The 23734-nt window shown below is 38.5% G+C and overlaps 1 protein-coding gene across 5 annotated transcripts in view; it reads left to right on the forward strand.

Moving 5' to 3' along the window:
- POLA1 (DNA polymerase alpha 1, catalytic subunit) overlaps positions 1–23734 on the forward strand; it is a 308989-nt gene that overhangs the window by 30238 nt on the left and 255017 nt on the right. For 4 of the 5 annotated variants that reach the window (XR_014780622.1, XM_084789335.1, XM_084789336.1 and 1 more), the window contains exons 16-24: positions 4583–4667; positions 5801–5862; positions 8101–8190; positions 10681–10797; positions 12702–12877; positions 16306–16435; positions 16908–17027; positions 19232–19331; positions 20811–20935. Coding sequence is in view for 4 of the 5 variants with exons in the window: in XM_084789335.1 (XP_084645461.1) it covers positions 4583–4667; positions 5801–5862; positions 8101–8190; positions 10681–10797; positions 12702–12877; positions 16306–16435; positions 16908–17027; positions 19232–19331; positions 20811–20935 (1005 nt within the window). In the remaining variant the exon portion in view is untranslated. The remainder of the gene's footprint in view (positions 1–4582; positions 4668–5800; positions 5863–8100; positions 8191–10680; positions 10798–12701; positions 12878–16305; positions 16436–16907; positions 17028–19231; positions 19332–20810; positions 20936–23734) is intronic. The other variant, XM_084789337.1, reaches the window with a different exon arrangement.

Genomic DNA, 23734 nt, shown 5'->3' on the forward strand with positions numbered 1-23734 from the left:
GGGATAAGTAGTTCTGGAAGCCAGCTAATTGAAGTATGAAATTGCTCTTAGAGGTTTTCAGTACATGGTAAACAAAAATTACCAGTTTGTAATTCTTCGGGAAATGGGTCTAAGTCAGCAGTTCTCAACTTGTGGATCATAACCCCTTTGGGGATTACATATCAGATATACTTCATATCAGATATTTAAGTTATGATTCTGACAGTAGCAACATTACAGTTATGAAATAGCAACAAAATAATTTTATGGTTTGGGGGGCCACCACAACATGAGAAACTGTATTAAAGAGTCATAGCATGAGGAAGGTTGAGAACCACTGGTCTCAGTAATAATCACCAGTGGCCACTACTATCACTGAATCAGAGAGAAGCATACAATACATGCTTGTCTGCCTTCTAATAGAAATAATAAGCACATCTAAAATTGTGCTAGGAATATGAACCTGGTTATGACCAAATTTTTTGATCTAACTGAATTTGTAGACATTGCAGAGACAGGAAAAGGTTTAAACAACCCTCTTCAAATATAAACTGGTGGTGGAGTGTGGCTGAGAGATGGCCAGTGGTTAAGAGTACTGGCTACTCTTCTAGAGCACCTAGGTTTGATTCCCAGCACCCACATGGAAGCTCACAACTGTTTGTTAACTCCGGTCCCAGGGAATAGAATGCTCGCTTCTGGCCTCTAAGTTAGCAGCTTCTAGGTTTCATAGCTGGGTAAGAGTATTCAATACTTTTCTCTTGTAGTAGTAGCATACTTCTGGCACTATTAAAATGAGCATGTATGGGTGAAACTTCCAGATTGGGACTGGCTTGAGTTTTTCATGTCTTTTGTCTCAAGTATGTGATGCCTTTTCTAATAGGGTCTTTTGGTTTTGTTTTGTTTATTGTTTTATTTTTGAGACAGGGTTTCTCTATGAAGCCTTGGCTGTCCTGGACTTACTTTGTAGACCAGGCTGGCCTCGCACTTACAGCAATCTGCCTGCCTTTGCCTCCTAAGTGCTGGGATTACAGGTGTGCGCTACCACACCCAGCTGTAATAGAGTCTTTTAAAAAAATATTTATTTACTTGTTGTGTGTATAGTGCTCTGCCTCCATGTATGCCTGTATACCAGAAGAGGGCACCAAATCTCATGATAGATGGTTGTGAACCACCATGTGGTAGCTGGGAATTGAACTCAGGGCCTTTGGAAGAGCAGATAGTGCTCTTAACCACTGAGCCATCTCTCTTAGCCCTGTAATAGGGTCTTAACATCTTATGGTACACAGAAATTCATAAAGGCAAAACATCTATACACATAAACACACACACAAATGCACATAAAGATTTTTAAATTAAAAAACCATGACTACATTTAAAAAAGTGATAATTTAGAGTGATTGTTCTTGACAAGGTAAGATTTGGCTGTTGAAGGTATATTTTACAATGTTTAGAGATATGTTGATATAATTCAGAAATATGTGGGGAACAAGGATGACACTACTAGTACCTAGTGAGTAAGTCTTAGCATTGTCCAGTGTAGTGCACTGGATAGCCCTCGTGACAAAGAATTATTTGGCCCAAAATATCAGTTGTACTGAGGTTCTAACACACCTTCAAAGACTCATACTGAAATAGTTCCAGAAAAAACAAAAGATAGTTAAACCCAATTATGAGTGTATAGGAATTAATTTTAATCATTTTTCCTCAATTTTAAATCTACTTAAATATTTGTTTTTTTTAAAATTTAATTAATTTATTCAGATTACAACTCAATTGTTATCCCATCACTTGTATCCTCCCCTTCCTCCCTCCCACTTTCACCCTATTCCCCTCCCCTAGGTCTAAGACTTGAGGGGGACCTCCTCCCCCACTATATGGTCATAAAAAGTTAAAAGGGGGCTGGAAGTGTGACCCAATAGCTAAGAATTTATGGTGCTCTTGAAGAGAGCATGAGTTTGCTTTCTAGTACCCATGTCGTTCAGGTCACAGCTATCCATAACTCTAGCTCCAGAGGATCCAATGTCCTCTTCTAGGCTCCATGGATACCTGCACACACATATACATGCATACAGATAAATAAATAAACCTTTTAAAAAATGTGTTTCTAGCAACTCTACCTTCGCATTCCCTCCTTCCAGTTTCTTTCCTATCTCCCCACCATGCTTCCCTCCCAAACTTGCATGTATTCTCTCTTCTTTCCAGGTTCACTTAGTACTGCCTGTATGTGCACAGGTAGAGGATCTATTAGAGCATGGTTAGCCTTTCAGGGGCTGCATCCCTGAAAGATTCTTCCTCCCCTAGTATTTATCACTTGCAAATGGCTACTTAGCTAGGAGTGGAACTTCACAAGCCTCTCCTATCTGTGCTGGGATTTTGACTGGCTTCATCTTGTGCAGATTTTGTATCTGCAGGTATAGCTTCCACTATCAGTTCATGTGTGCAGTGGACCTGTCATGTCCAGCAAATAATGTTTTGCTGCCGACGTTCACTATCTCTGGCTCTTACAATCTTTTTTCCCCCTTCGAGACAGGGTTTCTCTGTGTATCCTTGACTGTCCTGGAACTCTGTCTCTGTAGACCAGGCTGGCCTCAAACTCACAGTGATCCACCTCCCTCTGCCTCCCTGATTGCTGGGATTACAGCGTGCACCACCATGCCTGGCTCTTATAATCTTTTTTACCCTCTCTGCAATGATCCCTGAACCCTGAGGACGGTGTGATGTAGGTACCCTATTTAGAGGCGAGCACTCCACAGCACTCTGTACCTTGACTGGTTTTGGGTTTCTGTATTAATTACCATCTACTGTAAAAAGAAGCTTCTCTGATGATGGATGAGGATGCACTAATCTATGGGTTTAAGATAAGAACTGGTATAGTGGGGGCTGCCTAATTAGATTTCTGTTTAGCAAAATTATAGTATCAGGTTTTTTTCTTAGGGCCTATCACCTTGCTAGCCAGGGAGTCACAGCCCAGTCAATGAAACCCCTTCAGAAAGTGGTTTGCTACACTTGTAACATTCATATATATGCCGGCTAGTTCTTGGGGTTTCTTTTTGTGGTTGTTTTGTCCTTGACATATGTTAGGATTCTCTGGGAAGTGGAACCTCAATTGAGAAAATTGTTTGTAGGCTGTAGGGCATCTCTTGATTAATCATTTATGTGGATGGGCCTAGTCTGGGGTGGAGGGGTGGTAGCAGGGAAGGGCTATACTTCCTCTAGGCAAATGGATCCCTGGTTCGTAGTTCTGAGTTGTGTGAGAAAGCAGTCTGGGTGAGCAAGCATGTAAGTAGCATTCCTCCATGGGCATATGCTTCAGTTCTTAACTTTAGGTTCCTGCTTTTAGTTCCTGCCCTGACTTTCCTCAGTAATAGACTGTTTACCTGGAAGTGTAAGCTGAAATAAACCCATTCCTCCCCAGGTTGATTTTGGTCATGGTGTTTTATCACAGTAATAGAAACCCTAACTAAGATAATGTCGCTATTGCACCAGTGGGCAAATCTTGCCAGGGTAGTTATTGTAGCTTATAGGGTTCACAGCTGGTTAAGAGTATTCAATACTTTTCTTTCTGAGTAGCATAAATAGAACCTCTGGCACCATTAAAGCTAACCTGTATGGATGAAACTTCTGGGTTTGTAGCACCTTGATTTTTTTCATGTTCTATGACTCAGATATGTGCTTCTTTTCTAATAGGGTCTCACTCTCAAGTTCTGGAATGTAACCCAGATTATTGATTGGTAATAGTCTGTAATGTTTGGGGTGAAGTATGGGATCCCACTGACCATTAATGTTAACAAGAGGCAACCTGGGAGAGGCATTGTCTCTTGGTAATAGAGTAACATATTTGAACTCCTTTTATATATGTATTATAGGATGCTTCTGCAGTAGTAGGTTCCCATATGACTTTTTCAAATGTCTTTAGTGTTAGTTAACTTTCCCATACTTTTGCCTCTACCTGGCCTCCCATTACCCATCACATTTGACTGTTCGGTTCAGTTATTTCTCCTTTGCCTTTCATATCCCTTGAGTTCTAGTCTACTTCTCTTGAAATACCCCCCAGCCACGGCTGCTAACTAGTTTTCTGACTTCTGTAGGTACTCCACTTTAAGCGCACATTCTAAAGAGTCAAAGCTAGCATTCACATGTGGAAGAGAACATGGGGTATTTTTCTAGGTTTGAGTTACTTCAATCAGAAAGATTATTTCTAGCTCTGTCAATTTGCCTGAGAATTTTGTAATATTCTATTGTGTTTATGTACCACATTTTCATTATTTCTTCAGTTGGTAGACCTCATAGTTCTAATTTGCATTTCCCAAATAGCTATGGAAGTTAAACCTTTGAAAACATACTTCTCAGCCATTTGTATTTCTTCTTCTGAGAGTTTTATTTAGTTCCATGCCTAAATTTTTAGTTCGGTTATTTTTTTCCTTTGTGCTTAGTTTTTCCTATTTTATAGATATTTCCCCTTTGTCAGAGCTTTCAAAATATTCTTTAAAAGGCTAAAAAGAATTTATATTTATTAAAATACTCTTTTAATATTCTTGGTAGTCCTTGTGGTAATGCAGACCATATAGTAGGTATCTGATTTTCTCTACTCCTTCCTTTGCAGATTATTGCTATGGCAGCTTTAGTCCATCACAGTTTTGCATTAGATAAAGCACCTCCAAAGCCACCCTTTCAGACGCATTTCTGTGGTATGTATTTTTTAAGCTGGTTTGCTAAGAATTTGGTTTGACTTCCTCGGTCTGTTGTATCAGTAACTTGTCTTTTGAAACTTATTTTAGTTAGGATGCTTACTTACAGCTGTGGGAATGAGTTTTATTGAGAACAATTATCTGTGTGATGAGGCCCAATGCTAAGGAATAAATGAATCTTTAACTATTTGTGAGACATTTTAGTAATATTAAACTAGAATTGAGTTGTATTATGCATAAAATTCAGTGGCTGCAACAGTTCCATAGAATGAGGTGTGTGTGTGTGTGTGTGTGTGTGTGTGTGTGTGTGTGTGTGTGTGTGTATGAGTTGGTCTTCAAGAAGGAGTCTGACATATTTCATGTTGAGAGCTTGAATAATTGAATAAGCCTTTTGTTTAAAAAGATGGTGGGAAGTAAGATTTGATGTTTTAGGCTACACAGAGAAACCCTGTCTTGAAAAAAAAAAGATTTGATGTTTTATATTTTCTGGGAATTTTTTCTAGTCTAGAACCAGAGATTTTTTTGGACAGCTCTTGTTCTGGCTTTCTGAATATTAGGTAAGTGGTATCAGGAAATATACAGAGAGGATATTATGCAGTATGATTGTTGTGATGTTTTATCTCTTAAATGAGAATCTGAATGCTGATAATAGCCTGGAAACTACATGGAAGATAACAGGTGTTAGGTTATTTCAGCCTGCATTTATTTAACCCCCTATGCGTCTGTCACTGTGTGAATGCCTGCTGAGTTGGGACAAGCCTTGGTGTAGTAGGGAGCTTTGGTCCATTCTACCTCTCAGGTTTGAGGAGGTTGAATTAAGTTTCTCTGTTGTATTCTGGTTGAAGCTTTGATGGTAATTGGATTTTCTTTGGGAAAGATTATTATAATTGTCCATTTGTACTTGGATGGAAAGCAAATGTTTGGTTAAAGCATTTTGTACAGTTATAGGGACATAAGGATCTCTGCTTGGCTGTTGTTTTGAGGTCCAACAACATGGCTGATTGAAGATCTTGGCCTACTTAACTCTTTAGGGCTCATGAGAAATTTATATTTAAAATCAAATTCCATTTAGAAGCATGTAGTATCTGAAATTGGACTAAGATGAGTAATAGAATATCATTTTTTTCTTATAGTTGTGTCTAAACCAAAGGACTGTATTTTCCCATGTGCTTTCAAAGAAGTCATTAAGAAAAAGGTAAATACTCATTCCCTTTAAATGTAGAATATCTGTTTATTTGGAAAGACAACGACAGAATGGTATGGACTAGTAGAAACAATCTAGTCTGATTTTACTTGATTAGCTCTATTTTTGGTACATTGGACTATGGTATTGATTTGATAAAATGCATTAGAAATATAAGACTAGACACGTTTAATAATTTTTAAATTGGGGCTGGGAAGATGGCTCAAAGGTTAAGAGCACTGCTCTTCCAGAGGTTCTGAGTTACCTGCAGGTAGAGCACTCATAGTAAGTAAGTAAGTAAGTAAGTAAGTAAATAAATCTTAAAAAAATAACCCTTAAATTAGTTTCTGAAGATAATGGAGACATTCAAACCAACCTTTGTTGGAGTTATTTTTATAAAACAGTGTTTGTTTCTCTTAGCTTCTCTCTTAACACTGCTATCACACAAATGATTGTATAAGACTTTACAACACTATGTTGAGCAGTTTAAGTCTATTCTCAACTCTCTGTGCTATCTTGACTGAGTCTTTGCCAAAATCTTCCAAGTGACTTGCTTTTAGTTATTTCTTTGCTCCAGCTGAATCTTCTTCATCTCCCCTATACCTCTGCTTGTGGCTGGATCCCTGGCTGAATCCCCTGCTTGTCCTCTTATAATTCCTATTCTCCTGGCTGGCAGGAAGTCCAGTCCTATTATCTCCCCTGCTCATCGATTGGCTGTAAGCTGCTTTATTGGCATATCAGGGGGACAAATGGGGAGCAGAGTTTACACAACATTTAAACTGGAAATTCTCAGAACAAGGCTTTCAACCAGGTATGGAGGGTACAAAAGCCAGCATTTGAATTACACAGTTACCTTATGCCAACATACCTTCAGTTAGCTTATATGGAAGCTTTTCCAAAATGATCACATATTTTGGGACCATATTGGATAGAGCCCCTCCAACTTGAGGGAAACCATGTAGAGTTGGGAACACTGCATTAAAGGCCCATGTATTGGCAGGGTTGATATTTGCTGACCCAAACACATCAATATTTTCATAACTCTGAGTATGTTCTGTGAAGTTGGTGTCAAAAGCCCTTAAAAAATATCAAGGAAGCCGGGCATGGTGGCGCAGGCCTGTAATCCCAGTACTCAGGGAGGCAGAGTCAGGTAGTTCTATGTGAGTTCGAAGCCAGCCTGTTCTAGTGAGTCCAGGACAGCCAAGAGTATGCAGAGAAACCTGTGTCCAAAAACTAAAACCAAACCAAACCAAACAAAACAAAACAAAAAGGCAGGGGAAGCAGTATAATGAACTGAGCTCTTCATAAAAATTAAATATATTTACTCCCATGGATGTAGTTTCGAATAGTCTATTGTTCACTTTTTGAAACGATATTGTTGAAACAGTTGTAGGTTTATTTTGCTTGTTAAGATTCTCACTTGACAAAATTAGATGGTGACATTTGTCAGGCTTCACTTAATGTTATTTCAATTGGCTTCTTATAGACAGATAGTAAGGGTTACTATTGTATTACTGTCATTTGTGACCTGTCCTGAATTATTTATTCAAATAAAATGACCTAGAAAAAGTTCCTTAAGGTCAAATTGACATTTTTCAAACCTTAAGCTAGTGGTAGAAGACATAATAGCCATCAACTTTTGTTTTAAAATGAGCGATTTTGAGTACCTGATGGATATTCACTAATCCAAATGGAGGCCTTTTGCCTGAGGACAGATTTTATGTATATTTAAGACATGTGCAATTCTTCAGTACATGTTTGTTTTTAGTTTCTTATTTATTGGTTCTCACTACTGTTTGAGATTAGTTTATAGAATCTTTGGGATTTCTTTGATAAATACACAAACCGCAAAGTCTTCCAGAGATTTTATAGCACAGTAAGTAATGTTTTTGAGAGGGACTTCGCTTTATATACTTCATAATGCGTCCAGTATACAAACATGTCTCTGTGGAAGGACATTTCTGCTCTTGATGTTGTTTAGCACTTAAAATTTTGCTTGGCTTACATGCATATTTCTAGAATGAGGTCCTCAGAGATTTTGTACAGTTATTTTTATGCAAAACTTGGCGTCAGAAATTTCATTGCTATATCTGGTTTAGAAATGAATGATTACATTTAACTCTAAGAAATCTCACCCTGGTTGGGCAAGAAGGTAAGGCATGTGATATTTTAAAATTTTGACTGCTGTGTGTGTGTGTGTGTGTGTGTGTGTGTGTGTGTGTGTGTGTAATTTTTTTTTAATCTTAACAGAACTTGAAGGTTGAGGTTGCTGAAACAGAAAGAACCCTGCTAGGATTTTTCCTTGCAAAAGTTCACAAACTTGATCCTGATGTTCTTGTGGTGAGTAGATAATTCTTGTGGTGAGTAGATGGTTAATCATGTCATGAAGAAACATTTCATCCCTTCAATCTTTTTGGTGTGACTTTTTTGGTCCTTTACTTTTTATTGGTTATTTACTTCTGAGTGGCAAAGAATGTTTGCAGAATGAAATGACCTTGTGGCTTACTGAGATTTCCTCTAGATAGGAGGAGAAATCTAGCCCATGCTGGCTAGTTTTTCCTGGCGTAAAAGCAGCCCTTGAATTAGTAGTCAGCTCAGGATACTCACTTACCTATACTTTAGGAAATAGCACATTAGTACGTGAATATGTATTCATTGCTAGTATCTTCAGAATTCTAATTGATTTGGGGCAAGTTACAAAAACAAGATAAATATTTTAATTTTAAGAACTCAGTAGATCTTTATGATATATTCCTTAGAGAGCTTAGAGGTAGGTTTTTTCTTTTCTCTTGTCAATTTACTGTATTCTCATTGGAGTGCGAAGGTAGTAATTTACTGTTGGTTTGTGCCTTTTTCTCGTAGTAATGCAGCATTTTCCTTTTGTTTATCATCTGACCTCCCTTTGTTTAGAGACTCCTGATCCAAATTCCTTTTTTCTTTTGTCTAGCTTAATGGATCAATCAAATTATATTCTTTTTGCTTTTTTAATTTGGCCATATCACAGTCTTATAGTGTCCAATTAGAGATAAGTAGACATTTGAGAAAAACTTGGAGTGTGTAGGAATATTGCTCAGTGGTAGAGTGCTTGCTTACCTTGTGGGAGGCCCAGGTCCTAAGTTCTGACATCAGTACTGGAGGGAAGCAAGAGAGAAGGAGATGTTTACTCTATCTTTGGCTTCATTTGTCCTGTTGGATACCTTATCTGGTTAGTGGTATAGTTACTGTCCTAAGAGCCTATGTATGGCTTGTTGCTGAAGTCTGTGTATATTTCAGGACCTGTCTTTAAAGTACCAAGACAGTTTTGTCTACAGTGCTGTGACTTGGCAGTAGACGCTGACTTAACCTTTAATAACAGCTTTTTAGTTCCCAAGTAGATGTTATGGGGCCTGGGATACTCAACCTAGGGTATTAGAGGCAAGTCTATGACAAATCCAGATGTAAGATAGGATCCCCAGCCATAATAATTTAGAAATAAGTTTCTCTTGCATCCTTTTGGTCTTTTATTTATATGTGTGTGTGTATGTATGTGAGTATATATGTATAAATCATTCATATAATGGTAAGCTTTTTATAATCTAAAATTAATTATTTTGACTACTTTTAAGTATAGATTCATTGGTACTATATACATTCATAATGTACAATTATCATCACCTCCATTTTTAACACATTGGTATCTCTGCAGCTCTTTATCTTTTTTTGTTGTTGGTTTTTTGAGACAGGGTTTCTCTGTGTTGCCTTGGCTGTCCTGGACTCACTTTGTAGACCAGGCTGGCCTCGAACTCACAGAGACCTGCCTGCCTCTGCCTCCCCAGTGCTGGGATTAAAGGCGTGCATCACCATGCCTAGCTTCTTTATCTTTTAAAATGAAAACTGGACCAGTGGTTCTCAACCTCTGGGTCGTGACCCCTTTGGAAAACTATCTCCAGAAATATTTACATTGAGATTCATAACAATAGCCAAATTACAGTTATGAAGTAGCAACAAAAATGTTATGGTTGGGGGGTCTCCTCAGCGAGGAATTGCATTTAAAGGGTCACAACATTAGGAAGCTTGAGAGCCACTGCTCTAGACCATTATTTCCCTGTTTCCTCATACCCTGGCAACTATTAGCTCTACTTCCTAAGATTATGTTTATTCTAAGTGGTAGTATAGCTCGTTAATTAATCTGTGGATTGATCTGAATTATTTGAAATCACCTCTAAGTTTCATTAAACCTAGCTATGTGAAAAACATTATTCAAAGGATATAAATGAGAAATTATTGACATGAAAACTCAGGTTGTGTCAAGTAATTTTCCTACTGTACTGTTTGTTTCCTTCCTTTTACCTTTATCAAGCCATTTACTAGTGTTTCTATTTTGTTACACATTGATTAAAGATCCAACTCAGCAGTGTTCATGTTCAATTTTTAAAGAAACTGGATAGAATTCCTTAGAAGTCCCATGTAAACTTATACAAGACAGGTTTTCTGTGTTATGGATGCTTTTATTGATCATATAAAAGGGTTGGCGCATTAAAATTTGCATTTGCCTCCAACATTGTAAGACTTAAGGAGTAAATTAAAAGACACCATATGAACCTTGAAGCATCAATTAGTATAAAATAAAGTTTATTTCAGCAATCTCCTTAGCAGCCTAGTTAATGTCAAGACTAATGAATGCTGCTGATGAATAAATTCCTGACGGAGAAAGGACCCCAATCGGAGGTAAGCTCTTGATGTCTTCAATTAGAAACCAGAGAAAGAAAGGGCAAAGAAATTCTGTGCATTTGAAGACAAATCCTCTAATTTGTGTTCATTATGTGATTGGCTGCCTCTTTTTCTGACTAGGGTCATAATATTTGTGGTTTTGAACTGGAAGTGCTACTGCAAAGAATTAATGTGTGTAAAGTTCCTTATTGGTCCAAGATAGGTCGACTAAGGCGATCCAACATGCCAAAACTTGGGGTAATAATTTAAACTTTTCACCTCTTTATTTAGCTTCTAAATATGGGATATCTACTAGGAAATGCACTATTTTTAAATAGGAATTTGTTGTTTTATTATATGAGGAAAATAATTGAAAGTAACACCAGAAATGAATAAATAAAGTATCGCTTGGCACTGCATATGATGGCTTCCAACCTCCTACACAGAAACTTGGCAGTGAGAAGAAGGAAGTTAGTATTTACCCTGTCTTTCCTGTAAAGCATAACAAATACTGCTGGTTAATAAAGGAAAGGTAATTTTACAGACAATTATAACTAACACACACAGACAGAACTAGAAAAGCATTTTATAGCTTCTAATAAAATGATTAATTCAGGCAAAATGGCTGATGCATGAAGCTGTTATGTCAGTGACTTGCCTCTGGGGATAATTTTACCCCTCTTCTGTAGTGCTGTTTTAACTTTGGCACTGAATGTCTTTCTTGAATCCAGCCGTTAAATTTATAAAAGCCATCAGTACTTTTAAAAATCAGCAATTAAATTTAAGGATTAAAATCTAGTGATGAAAGATAGTGCATACATGTTACCTTCAGTTTGGCATTCCTAAAGTAACAATAGCCCGTGGCCATGCTTGGTAGGCTCTGAAATCATGAGTATTATTCAGGTTGAAAATTTAGTGGACGGAGCTAAGTACTTTCTGTTGGAGCTATCTCTCATAGCAACTTTTATTTGGTTTTAGACATTCTCAAAGGGATTATATGGCTGGTTTGAGGTCATTCAACTAGAAAGGGAAAAAAACTGAGATTTGAGCTCAGAATCCAAGGCCTGTCTATTTTAAAGTCTGTGTTCCCCTCTTTCTCTATCCTCTCTTCTGCTTTATTCTCTCTTTAGTTGTTGTTGTTTTTGTTTTGAGAGTTTCCTGAAGCTGAGGTTGGCTTCTAATATATATATATATATATATATTAGAACATATATAGAATATATATCTAGAATATATATCTATATATTAGAATATATATCTAACATATATAACATATATGTTATGCTTGCACTTGTAGGCATTGGTACTTTCTTTTTTATTTTATTTTATTTATTTATTTTTTGAGAAAGGGTTTCTCTGTGTAGCCTTGGCTCTTCTGGAACTCGTTTATAGACCAGGCCTGCCTCTGCCTCCTGAGTGCTGAGATTATAAAGATTAAGGTGTGTGCTGCCACTGACTGACACTTAGTGCTTTCTTACTAAGTGTGATAGTGCTTATATTTGAAATCTTATTTAACCTAAAGATTACAAGTAAAGTGGACATGTTCCTTTGGCAGAGAATTTAAGAATCTGTGCCATTTATAATTTAGAGGTCTCTAGAGGATTCCATAAGAATCAGGAGTTGGGGTTATGGTTCCTTTCACCTCTGCTCATATCTTCAAGGTTGTTGAGATGGGGTGGGAGTCTCACTACATAGCCCACACTGGCTTTGAACTCATGACAGTCCCCTAGCAGTAGAGTCCCAACTGTTGCCATTGAAGGTATAAACCATCATGCAAAGCTTAAGGTTTTCTTTATATGACATCCTCTCGGCAAGGTCTTCCCTGACCACTCTAAGATGCATTCATTCCAAATTCCTTGTCCCTCGCCCTGCTGTGATGTCTTCTTTGCCATGTTCTTACTGCCTTCTAAAACTATTTGGTTTCTGTGTTACGCTGTATAGTTTTAATTGCATAATTAGGAATCTCTGTTTTATTCACTGTGATATACATTGTGCCTAGAACAGCATCAGATGCATTGGAGGTGTTCAAAAGCACACGGCTTATGAGTGGAAGAAGAATTTTAGCATTGTACTGTTGGGGGGACAGTTCCAAAATAGGTTAGAGCAGGTTGTTCTCAGTACTTCCTCCCTCATAGGATTTGGTTTTTGTTCCTACCTTGTAGAGCCGGAGTGGATTTGGTGAAAGAAATGCTACCTGTGGCCGAATGATATGTGATGTGGAGATTTCAGCAAAAGAATTGATTCACTGTAAAAGCTACCATTTGTCTGAACTTGTTCAGCAGATTCTGAAAACTGAGAGGACTGTTATTCCAGCTGAAAATATACGAAATATGTATAGGTATGATCCTGGATTCTTCAGAAGTCATCTTTCTTGAAGTAGGATGCCACTGTCCCTACTGTCCTTAGTCTAGATGTACACTAGCCATGGAGAAGACAAAAATTCAAATCTTTTTACCAGTTCCACCATATCCATTATTTTTATACTTTAAATTCATGTATTTCTTGAATTATTTTTTTTATTAATTTATTCAGATTAGATCTCAATTGTTATTCCCTTGCTTGTCTCCTCCCATTCATCCCTCCCTCCCTCCCTCTTTCACCCTATTCCCCTCCCCTAGGTCTGTGACAGAAGGGGACCTCCTCCTCCACCATATGGTCACAGCCTATCAAGTCTCATCTTGGTAGCCTCCTATTCTTTCTCTGAGTGCCACCAGGCCTCTCCACCAAGGGGAAGTGATCAACTATGGGGCACCAGAGTTCGTGTCAGAGTCAGTCCCCACTCTCCACACAACTGTGGATAGTGTTCTGTTCCTTGGTTAGATCTGAGTAGGGGTTCAGTATTTACTGCATGTATTGTCTTTGGTTGGTGCAGTAGTTTGAGGATACCCCCCTGGGCCCAGATCCGCCTATCATGGTGTTCTTCTTGTAGGTTTCTAGGACCCTCTGGGTCCTTCTGTTTCCCCATTCTCCCATGCTTCTCTCACCGAGAGTCCCAATAGGATGTCTTTACAATTATCCCAATCTCCTGGTAAGTGAAGACTATTATGTGATATTCCTTTGGGCTAGTGTCCAATTATAAGTGAGTATATACCATGTGAGTCTTTCTGCTTCTGGGTTAACTCACTCAGTAGGATCATTTCTAGTTCCATCCATTTGTCTACAAATTTCAGGATTTCCTTGTTTTTAATAGCTGAGTAGTATTCCATAGTGTAAATGTACCACAGTTTCTTTATCCATTCTTCAACTGAGGGACACTTAGGCTGTTTCCATGTTCTGGCTATTATGAATAAGGCTGCTATGAACATGGCTGAGCATATGTCCCTGTTGTGTGGTGGAACATCTTCTCGGTATATTCCAAGGAGTGGAATAGCTGGGTCTTGAGGAAGCCCTGTTCCAAGTTTTCTGAGAAAGCGCCAGATAGATTTCCAAAGTGGCTTTACTAGTTTCCACTCCTACCAGCAATGAAGGAGTGTTCCTCTCTCTCCACATCCTTGCCAGCATGTGCTGTCACTTGAGTTTTTGATCTTAGCCATTCTGATGGATGTAAGATGGAATCTCAGAGGCGTTTTGATTTGCATTTCTCTGATGACTAAGGACGTTGAACATTATTTTAGTGTTTTCAGCCAATTTCTTGAATTATTCTAATTGACTCAGTTTATCTCCATCTCCCTTACTTGTCTTCATGATGTTTTCTAATTGTAATTTGGAGATTAATAAGAATTTATATTTTTATCCTTAACTCATGTGTTTGGGAATCACTGTGGGCATTTTGGAAGTATAAAACCAAGCAATAATTTACACATACTGCTTGATTCTTTTGATTTTTGGAGACAGGATCCTGTTTGTAGTTCAGGTTGGCCTTGAACTTAAATCCTGAGTGACTGGATTACAGATCTGAACCATCATTACTATGCTTTGAGAGAGAAGCGGGGTGGGGGCGGGGGAGGTAACTGGTTGTCCTGGAACTCTATGTGTAGATCAGGTTGGCCTTGAACTCACAGAGATCTTGGTGCCTCTACTTCTTGAGTGCTGTGGTTAAAGGTGTGTCACTACACCCAGCTATGCTTGCTTATTTTAAAAACAGGCTTCTGTTTCCCTTTTCTAAGCCTATTTCTCCTGAGTCCTTCAGCTCCTTCTCTTTTGACTAATTTTTCCTTTCTAGGTTATCTGATTTGTAATAAAAGTTCCCTGTTGGGGTTAATGCCTCCCAGATTCACCTACCTGATATCTAATAGGAACCTTCAGATTGTTAAAACTGAACTACTGGTTTTTCTCTCCTAGGTTCTTTCTGCAGTCTTTCATAACTGCATCAATGGCACTTGCATGTTCATTACTAGTGGGACCGCTCAAAGTCATCTTCCCTGCACCTTTTAGATATCCTTGATTCCTCTGTCTGACATCCCACAGTAGATTCGTCAAGGGACTTTTTCTGCCCTGTCTTTTAGATAAAGTTCCCAGCATTTCTTTAACATTCACCAAACCTACTCTAGTCCAAGCCACCAAGACATTCCTTGAAAATGTCTTAGTCCATTTTCTGTTGATACCAACACAATACCACATATTGGATAAGATAAAAAAGGAAGAAGGTTTCTGGGTGATTCTGGAAGTCCAAGGTTGATGGATCTCCTCTCACATGAGTATTGGTGTGTGAAATGTGCTTGTCTGTCCTCTAAGCTCTCTTACAAAGTCACAGTATTCAGCCATGGAGACTCAAAGCCTCCACCTTTAAATACCTTAGTGTTTGTTTTTATCCTTATAGTATTTCATGGGTAGCTGACGGTACTAGTAATGCCAAGGTCTGAGGTACTCTCCCCGTATGCCCCATAGTACTTCAGTGGGGATTAAGCCTTACTCCTTAGTTTCAGAAGAAACAAACCATGTCAAACCATAGCAGTGGGCTTACCTCCTAATTTTGTTGCCTTCTTCAGGCTTCTTCATAATTTAGGACCAGAGTAATCTTGCTAAACTTTAGTCTGGTCAAAGTTTCTTAGTGATAGTGTTTTACTTACAGTCCTTACTTTAGCTTACTAGGTAGGTCTTGTACACTGTGGCTTTGTGCTATTGATTTTCTGCTATTCTACCACTATCTCCGTTCCCTGATCTAGCCACATCAACTTCTATTGTTCTTCTGCAACTGCTAGATTGGTGTCTCACTCAGACTCTTTGTACTTGTATCTGGAATGTTCTTCCCTAAAATACACATCAGTAAGGCTTGCTCTGTCACTTCTTAGTCTTTATTTTCAGTGACATTTCCCTAGCTCTCTAAGTGACAATTGAATTTCTGCTCCTGATAGTATGTTTTTTTGTTGTTGTTGTTTCTTACCCTTTTGTTTGTATTTAACACTTACCATTGTGTAAGTATTATCTATTTATTATTTTATATTCTGTCTCCCCCACAAGGACAGGACTTTTTGTTTTTGGTCACAGCCAGTCCCTGATACATAGTAGGCATGTAATATATACTTACTTGATTGAAAGAATAAAAGGATTTAGACAGTTTTTATGTTACAATTAACAGTAGATGAAATTTAGGATATAATTAACACATAATGTCACTGTATGGATAGTTTTTTGTTGAGAGAAGGGTGGTGGTATAAATGCATTTCTAATTATATAGTGACTTTATTTTAAATAGTTTCCAAAGCAAAGGTTCCATTGCTTTGAAGTTACTTACACCAAAAATTCCTTGTAATATTTTAAGTTCTGATTATAGTCATTGTTTCTTTTAATTACTTGATTCTGTTTCATTCTTACTTTTCTGTACAGTGAAACTTCTCATCTGTTGTACCTGTTGGAACACATCTGGAAAGATGCCAGATTCATTTTGCAGATCATGTGTGAGCTAAATGTTCTTCCATTAGCATTGCAGATCACTAACATCGCTGGGAACATTATGGTAAATTTAACTTAGAAAGGGGAAAAAAGCATTTCCTGTTGCATTCAGTGTTTGCTTGGGGTAGTTGTTATATGATAATGAGTCTAAATGCATGCTTATAAAATGAGGAACTGGGATTCTGAAAGCTGGGCTTCTTTTGTAAAAGGAACAACTGGTTGGGAGAAGAGGAGGAATGCCAGGTGCACTATGTGGAGATTTGGGTGAACATAAGGATTTTATCTGTAACATCTGGATGTTTCTGGTAGAGTGATACATTTTAGACTAAGGAAATAGCCACAGTGTCAGTATTTTAAGTTAGTTCCCGTTATCTATCTCCCTTAATGCTTAAAGAGAAAGTTAGAAATAATTTAGTAAAAGCAGCCTTTGTTACTATGAGTAGTTGAAGGAGGTGCCATGGTTAAATTAATTGACTCAAAGTTACTTTTGTTTGTGGTGATTTTGAACTCAAAGTTTCAAAATTTCTGTTTAATAGTCTAGGACACTGATGGGTGGACGATCTGAACGAAACGAGTTTTTGTTGCTTCATGCATTTTATGAAAACAACTATATTGTGCCTGACAAGCAAATTTTCAGAAAACCTCAGCAAAAACCGGTGGGTCCAAAATTGTATAGTACTTTGTCTTTTCTTATTCTTTTGTTCTATTACCTAGGTAGCCTTTAAAAGTTGCTTTAACATCTGCTTCTAAAGTAATTAATTCCCTCTAAACTAGGATCACTGTAAAGCTTGCTCCATTGCGTCTATGTGGTTGAATCTCTCTCTACCTTTCTCTGTAGAGTCAAAATTATTTGTGAAACATCTTTGAGGACCTTATTCCACTGTGATCAATGACCATATATGGAAAATATTTGCCCCCACTAAGATTTACCCAGAGCTAAATGTCAGTTGAGCTTTTTGTAGTTTTAACCTATGAGCATTTATGTTTGTGTTGTAGTTTATATATATATATGATGAGTATCTGTACGTAATCCAAATGTTTTGGATTAGAAATGTTTCAGATTTATTTCAATTTGGAACATTTGTATCTATGTAATGAGAAATCTTGGGGGTGAGAAGCTATGTCTAAACACAGAATTCATTTATATTTCATATATGTACATAGTGTGTGTGTGTGTGTGTGTGTGTGTGTGTGTGTGTGTGTGTGTGTGTATTACCTGAGGTCAACTTTATATAATATTTTAACCTACCTGTCTCATGTGGTCACGTGTACTAATTTCTGCTTGTAGAGTCATGTTCGCACTTAAAAGATAGAGTCATATTGGCACTTAAAACGTTTCAGATTTTGGACTCCATATTGGGGAGCACAGCCTGCTACTAGTATGGTTATAACCATGCCAATCAAGATTTTGATGTAGCTTCTATGACTTGGGAACTAAAACTTAGTCTATTTTTCATTTTGCATCACTGACAGTAATTAAGAACAGGAATTAAATGTTAATGTGTATCTCAGTTTCTTGAATTTTGCCTTATGGACACTGTTGAAAATAGTACAGCAAATTTTAATTTAGATCTATTTAACTTCCGCAGAAGTATTGAATGTTGGCTGTTAGTAAACTACTTGGAAATGGATTTTTTATTTTGTGGCCTTACTTATTTTAAGGAATTCATACTAATAATGGCAGTACGCCGTGCACGAGGATGCTTGCTGAAATCCCAGCTATTTGGGAGGTTGGGACAAAAGGATTGCTGGAGCCCAGATTGAGCAACATACCAAGAGCCCATATCATAAAAGTAATAATAATTAGAATAGCAGGAATATTAATGTGCTGAATTTAAAACTACTCCTTTACAATTTCAAATTTTGTTTAATATGAAAAGTTTTAATAGCTGTTGATTTCAAAATGACATTTTCTTTCTTTTTTTTTAATCTTTTTTTAAAATTGTAAAGTCAATACATTTTTATTTAAGGGATAAGTCCTTTCTTTTACTGTCCATTCATGTCATATGTGTTCAGGACTTCTAAAAACAGCCCTCAAAAATGGTCCACTGTGCTTTTTTTCCAGCCCTATATGAAAAAAAACATGGGAATAATCAGCTGAGCAACTGATGGAAAAGATTTGCTCATCAGCAATAAAATGTCCCCAACAGGTTAATTGCTAGCAAAGTAGCACATACAAAACCAAATGTTTTTTGTTGTTGTTGTTTTGGTTTTTGAGATAGGGTTTTTTTTTTTCCTGTGTTAGCCTTGGCTGTCCTGGACTCACTTTGTAGACCATGCTTGCCATGAACTCACGGTGACCTGCCTGCTTCTGCCTCCCGAGTGCTGGGATCACAGGCGTGCGCCACCATGCCTGGTTGGGAAATTTTTTTTTAATGGTCATGTTCACAGCAAATTAGAAACTGCATTCTAAAATTCTTGGTAACTACCATTTTTTAAAATCTTTTTTTGAAGACATGGTCTAATATATAGCTCAGGCTGGCCTCTAGCTTCTTGTGTAGCTGAGGATGCCCCTGATCCTCCTAGCTCCCTTCCAAGCATTGGGATTAAAGGTGTATATCATCACACTTGGTTTTATGTGGTACAAGTAATGGAACCCAGGGTTTTGTATGTGCTAGGCATGTACTCTGTTAGCTGAGTTGTATCCTTTACCCCCAAGTGCAATTTCTAGGATTTCAGTGATTATTTACTTAAAAAAAGCTATCATGCTTGGTATTCATTTGAATCCATGAACATATTATAACAATAGTCTTTCCCTGTAGGTAGAACCAATAAGTAAAAGTAAATATTTTTTGTAACCCAGTATTGCAATTCATTAACTGGTTGCTAGCTGGTGATGTTCTCTTTGCATTTGAAATAGGGAGATGAAGATGAGGAAATTGATGGGGATACCAATAAATACAAGAAAGGACGTAAGAAAGCAGCTTATGTTGGAGGCTTGGTTTTGGACCCCAAAGTTGGTAAGACTTTGTAGCAGATTGGTACGCCCCTGGTCTTAAGACAGTGGTTCTCAACCTTCTTAATGCTGTGATACTTTAATACAGTTCCTCATGTTGTAGTGAATCCCAACCATAAAATTATTTTCATTGCAATTTTATAACTGTAATTTTGCTACTGTTATGAATTAGAATGTAAATATTTCTGTTTTGCGATCATCTTAGGTGACCTCTAAGGGTCATTTGACTTTTGGGTTGAGATACACTCCCTGTATTAAGAAATAACTTCACGTTGGGCGTGGTGGTGTGCGCCTGTAATCCCAGTACTTGGGAGACAGAGGCAGGCAGGTCTCTGTGCGTTCAAGGCAAGCCTGGTCTACACAGTGAGTCCAGGAAAAGATGGTTTGTGACATTGAGAGATTCATCTTTATTTTTCAGATCATCTTAGTTGTTTCCAAGTGTTATAGCTCAATAGTGTAGTTATGTATATTCATATTTATTGTGAATTTTTATCAAGTGACACAGGAGACTTATTTTTTTCAAGATGGTTTCTCTGTGTAGCCCTGGCTATCCTGGAACTCACTCTGTAGAACAGGTTGGCCTCAAAGTCACAGAGATCTGCCTGCCTCTTCCTGGGAGTGCTGGGATTAAATGTGTGTGCCACTACTGCCTGGCTGAAGAGACATTATTTTTTTTATAAAAGCAATTTGATTAGTTGCAATGACAAGGAGTGATACTTTGGAGTTAGATATTGGTTTGGGTGCTGCCTATTTAATGCCCCTTAACCTCACTTTCTTTTTCTATGAAAAGGAGATGATAGCATCTAGCACAGAGGAACAGAAGAAGTAAGTGGGATTGTGAGGTCTAGAGACGAGGAGTAAGCTACCAGTGCGTGTTTGCAGTTAGTGTTGTTTCCCTGGGCACTTATTTATATGTCAGTTTCTTCTAAATGTGAAGAGAACTTTTTGTAAATATTCTGGGGAAGTTGAGTAGCTTCCTGTTCATCCTTTGTGTGAAGAGAGGGTGGATTGTTCCACTACTGACATTTATGTATCTTTTTCTTGGCCGATCTTAAGCACAGTGTGTATATGTATGTATGTGGGTATATACATACAACTACTCACTGAGTTTATTTGTTATTTGTTGTGGGGTGACAGAGTAGTGGGAAAGAATGCTTAACAGTATTTTTGGAAATGAACACAATGTATTTCCATAACAGTTGACAAGAGAAGATGTTGGCATATAATATGGGTGTGCTTTGGAAACCCTGGGGAACAGGTTGGTTGTCACTGGTTCCAAAGAAAGGCAGTCTTTTCACCCTTCATTTTGTGATTTGTTTTTATTGTAATCTGAGTCATTTTATGGATTTGTAGTTTACTTCTCCTCATTTTACATTCTTTACAGTGTGGGATGGTATATATTTTCTATATATGGTACTTTTAATGAGATATTTTGATGGCACTGTAGACTTTTTTTGACATTATGTGGCTTTTTTGGTTTCAGGTTTTTATGACAAGTTCATTTTGCTACTGGATTTCAACAGTTTATATCCTTCCATCATTCAGGAATTTAACATTTGTTTTACAACAGTGCAGAGAGTTGCTGCAGAGGTGCACAAAGCTGCAGAGGTTTGTATTCAACTGGGGGCTCTTGAAGTGGATGTTAAAAGTATTCCTTAAAGAAGGAAAAGAGCTAGAGGGGTTAGTATCGTAGTTCTTCCTCTTTCCTCTTCCTAGATGCATTAATTGCACCCTTTCTTTTGTATGTTTCTGTACACGTGTGTGTTTGTGTGCCTATGTGTGTTTGTGGAGGCTGGATGTTGACTGCAAGTCTCTTCCTCTTTCCACTTAATTTTTGAGACAGGTTCTCTCAGTAAAGCTGGGGCTAGAAGGTAGAGCAGCTAGCTAGTGAGTTCCTGGGGTCTGCCTGTCTCAGCCTCCCATCTCCCATCATAGGACTGTAGCACCATGTTGAATTTACAAATTATTCATTATTTTTGTTTGTATGCCAATGTAAATGTGCATGTGGAGGCTAGAGAACAACTTTCAGGAGTTATGCCTCCTTTCACTGTGATCAAACTCAGCCTGTGAGGCTTGTACATCAAAAACTTTTAGCCCAGCAGTAGTGGTGCATCCCTTTATTCCCAGCATTCAGGAGGCAGAGGCAGGCATATCTCAGAGTTAGAGAGCAGGCTGGTCTACAGAGAAACTGTGTCTCACATCCCCTACCCTTCCCAGGGAAAATAACTTTTGCCTGCTGAACTATTTTGCTGTCCCTCTGCCTGCTTTTTACCTAGGTTCTGGTGATACAAACTCCAGTCTTCATGCTTGCTTATTGAACTATCTCTTCAGCCTTAATTGTATGCTTTCTTATTCATCAAAAAGGAGGGTTGACCAAAAAGTGACTTAGAGTCTTAATTAAAACAATGCTGTACAGGCATAGTTCACATAATCCACCATACAACCTACCTATTTTTAGTGTACAGTGATAGTTTTTAGTGTCTTCATAGAGTTTGTAAGCTATTACTTCATTCAGCTTCATTATTCCACAGAAACAAAACAAAATTGTTTAGCTGTCACCTCTATCAGGTTCCTCCATTCATCCTCTAGTTAGCTATTAATTTTTTCTTAACTATAGATTTTTATTAATTTTTTCTCTGGCAGTTTTCATGAATGTATACAACACATTCTCTTTACTCTTATTCCTGCCCTCTCTTATCTCCTTTCTCCCTATAACACCCACTTTCCACATAAATGTCTTTTTGTTTTGTTTTGTGACTACTTAACCAAGGTCATGTGTGTGACCATGGAGCCTTGTGTTCTCACCAGCAGCCACTAATCTTCCTGACTATGTAAAATTGCTTGTTCTGTGTCCATGGAATCATAAATTATATGACTCTTGTGCGTGTATGGCTTGTTTCACCCAACATACTGATTCTAAGAGTCATTGTGTTGTAGCATATTCCTCTGTATTACTAAATAATTCTGTGATTATTACTCATCACATTTTATCCGTTTTACCCTCTGTCCCTCTCTTCCCTTTCTCCCTGCTTTCCCCCCATTTACCATCTAGGTTCTGAGTTTATATAGCCTTTAGTTTCAATTTGCCCGTGATTGGTATTTTCCAGTTTTAATTCAGAGTATTTTGATAGACTTGCTTGAGTCAGTTATTATCCCTGGTCTCATCACTTCTGTTCACAGGGGTGGATTCACTTATTCTAAATCTGACTGCTAAGAGTAGACCTCTCTGAGGAAGTAGGGGACAATTTTACAAATAAATTATTGGACAGACAACTCCTCCAGATAGCAGCTGTGTTGGCTCTGGCCTGTTCTTCTCTTCCCTCTCCTCTCCTCTCCTCTCCTCTCCTCCCCTCCCTTCCCCTCCCCTCCCCTCCCCTCCCCTCCCCTCTCCTCTCTTCTCTCCCTTCCCTTCCCTTCCCTTCCCTTCCCTTCCCTTCCCTTCCCTTCCCTTCCCTTCCCTTCCCTCCCCCTCCCCCTCCCCCTCCCCCTCCCCCTCCCCCTCCCCCTCCCCCTCCCCCTCCCCCTCCCCCTCCCCCTCCCCTCCCCTCCCCTCCTTTCCTTTTGTCTTTCCTTTCCTTTCCCTTCCTTTCCCCTCCTTTCCCTTCCTTTCCCTTCCTTTCCCTTTGTCTTTCCTTTCTTTTCCTTTTCCTTTCCTTTCCTTTCCTTTCCTTTCCTTTCCTTTCCTTTCCCTTCCTTTCCCTTCCTCTCCCTTCCTCTCCCTTCCTTTCCCCTCCTTTCCTTTCCTTTCCTTTCCTTTCCTTTCCTTTCCTTTCCTCCCCCTCTCACCTCCCTCTCCCCCTCCCCCTCTCCTCCCTCTCTCCCTCCCTCTCCTTTCCTCTTCTTTTTTTGGTTTTTTGAGACAGGGTTTCTTTGTGTAGCCTTGACTGCCCTGGACTCACTTTGTAGACCAGGCTGGCCTTGAACTCACATTGATCCACCTACCTCTGCCTCCTGAGTGCTGGGATTAAAGGTGTGTGTTACCACCGCCTGGCATCTTTCTTTCCTTCCTTCCTACCCTCCCTCCTTCCTTCTATCCTTCTTTTTCTTCAAGACAGTTTCTCCATGTAGCCCTGCCTATCTTGGAGCTTACTCTATAGACCAGGCTGGCTTCTAACTCAGAGATCCTCTTGCGTCTGCCTCTGAAGTGCTGGGATGAAAAGGCCTATGCCACCACTGCCCAGTTTTCCTGCTATTTTTAAATCACTGTAATAGTTATTGTCCTGCTTCTACAACTGATACCCACCAGAGTTTGGTCTATTTAAATTTTTTATTTCTGAGACGAGGTTTCTCTGTGTAGCTCTGGCTGTCCTGGACTCAACTCTGTAGACCAGGCTGGCCTTGAACTCACAGAGATCTTCCTGCCTCTGCCTCTCAAGTGCTAGGATTAAAATTATGTGACAACATGCC

This window comes from Acomys minous (assembly GCF_964271855.1).
Source record: "Acomys minous genome assembly, chromosome: 7".
Lineage (NCBI taxonomy): Eukaryota > Metazoa > Chordata > Mammalia > Rodentia > Muridae > Acomys > Acomys minous.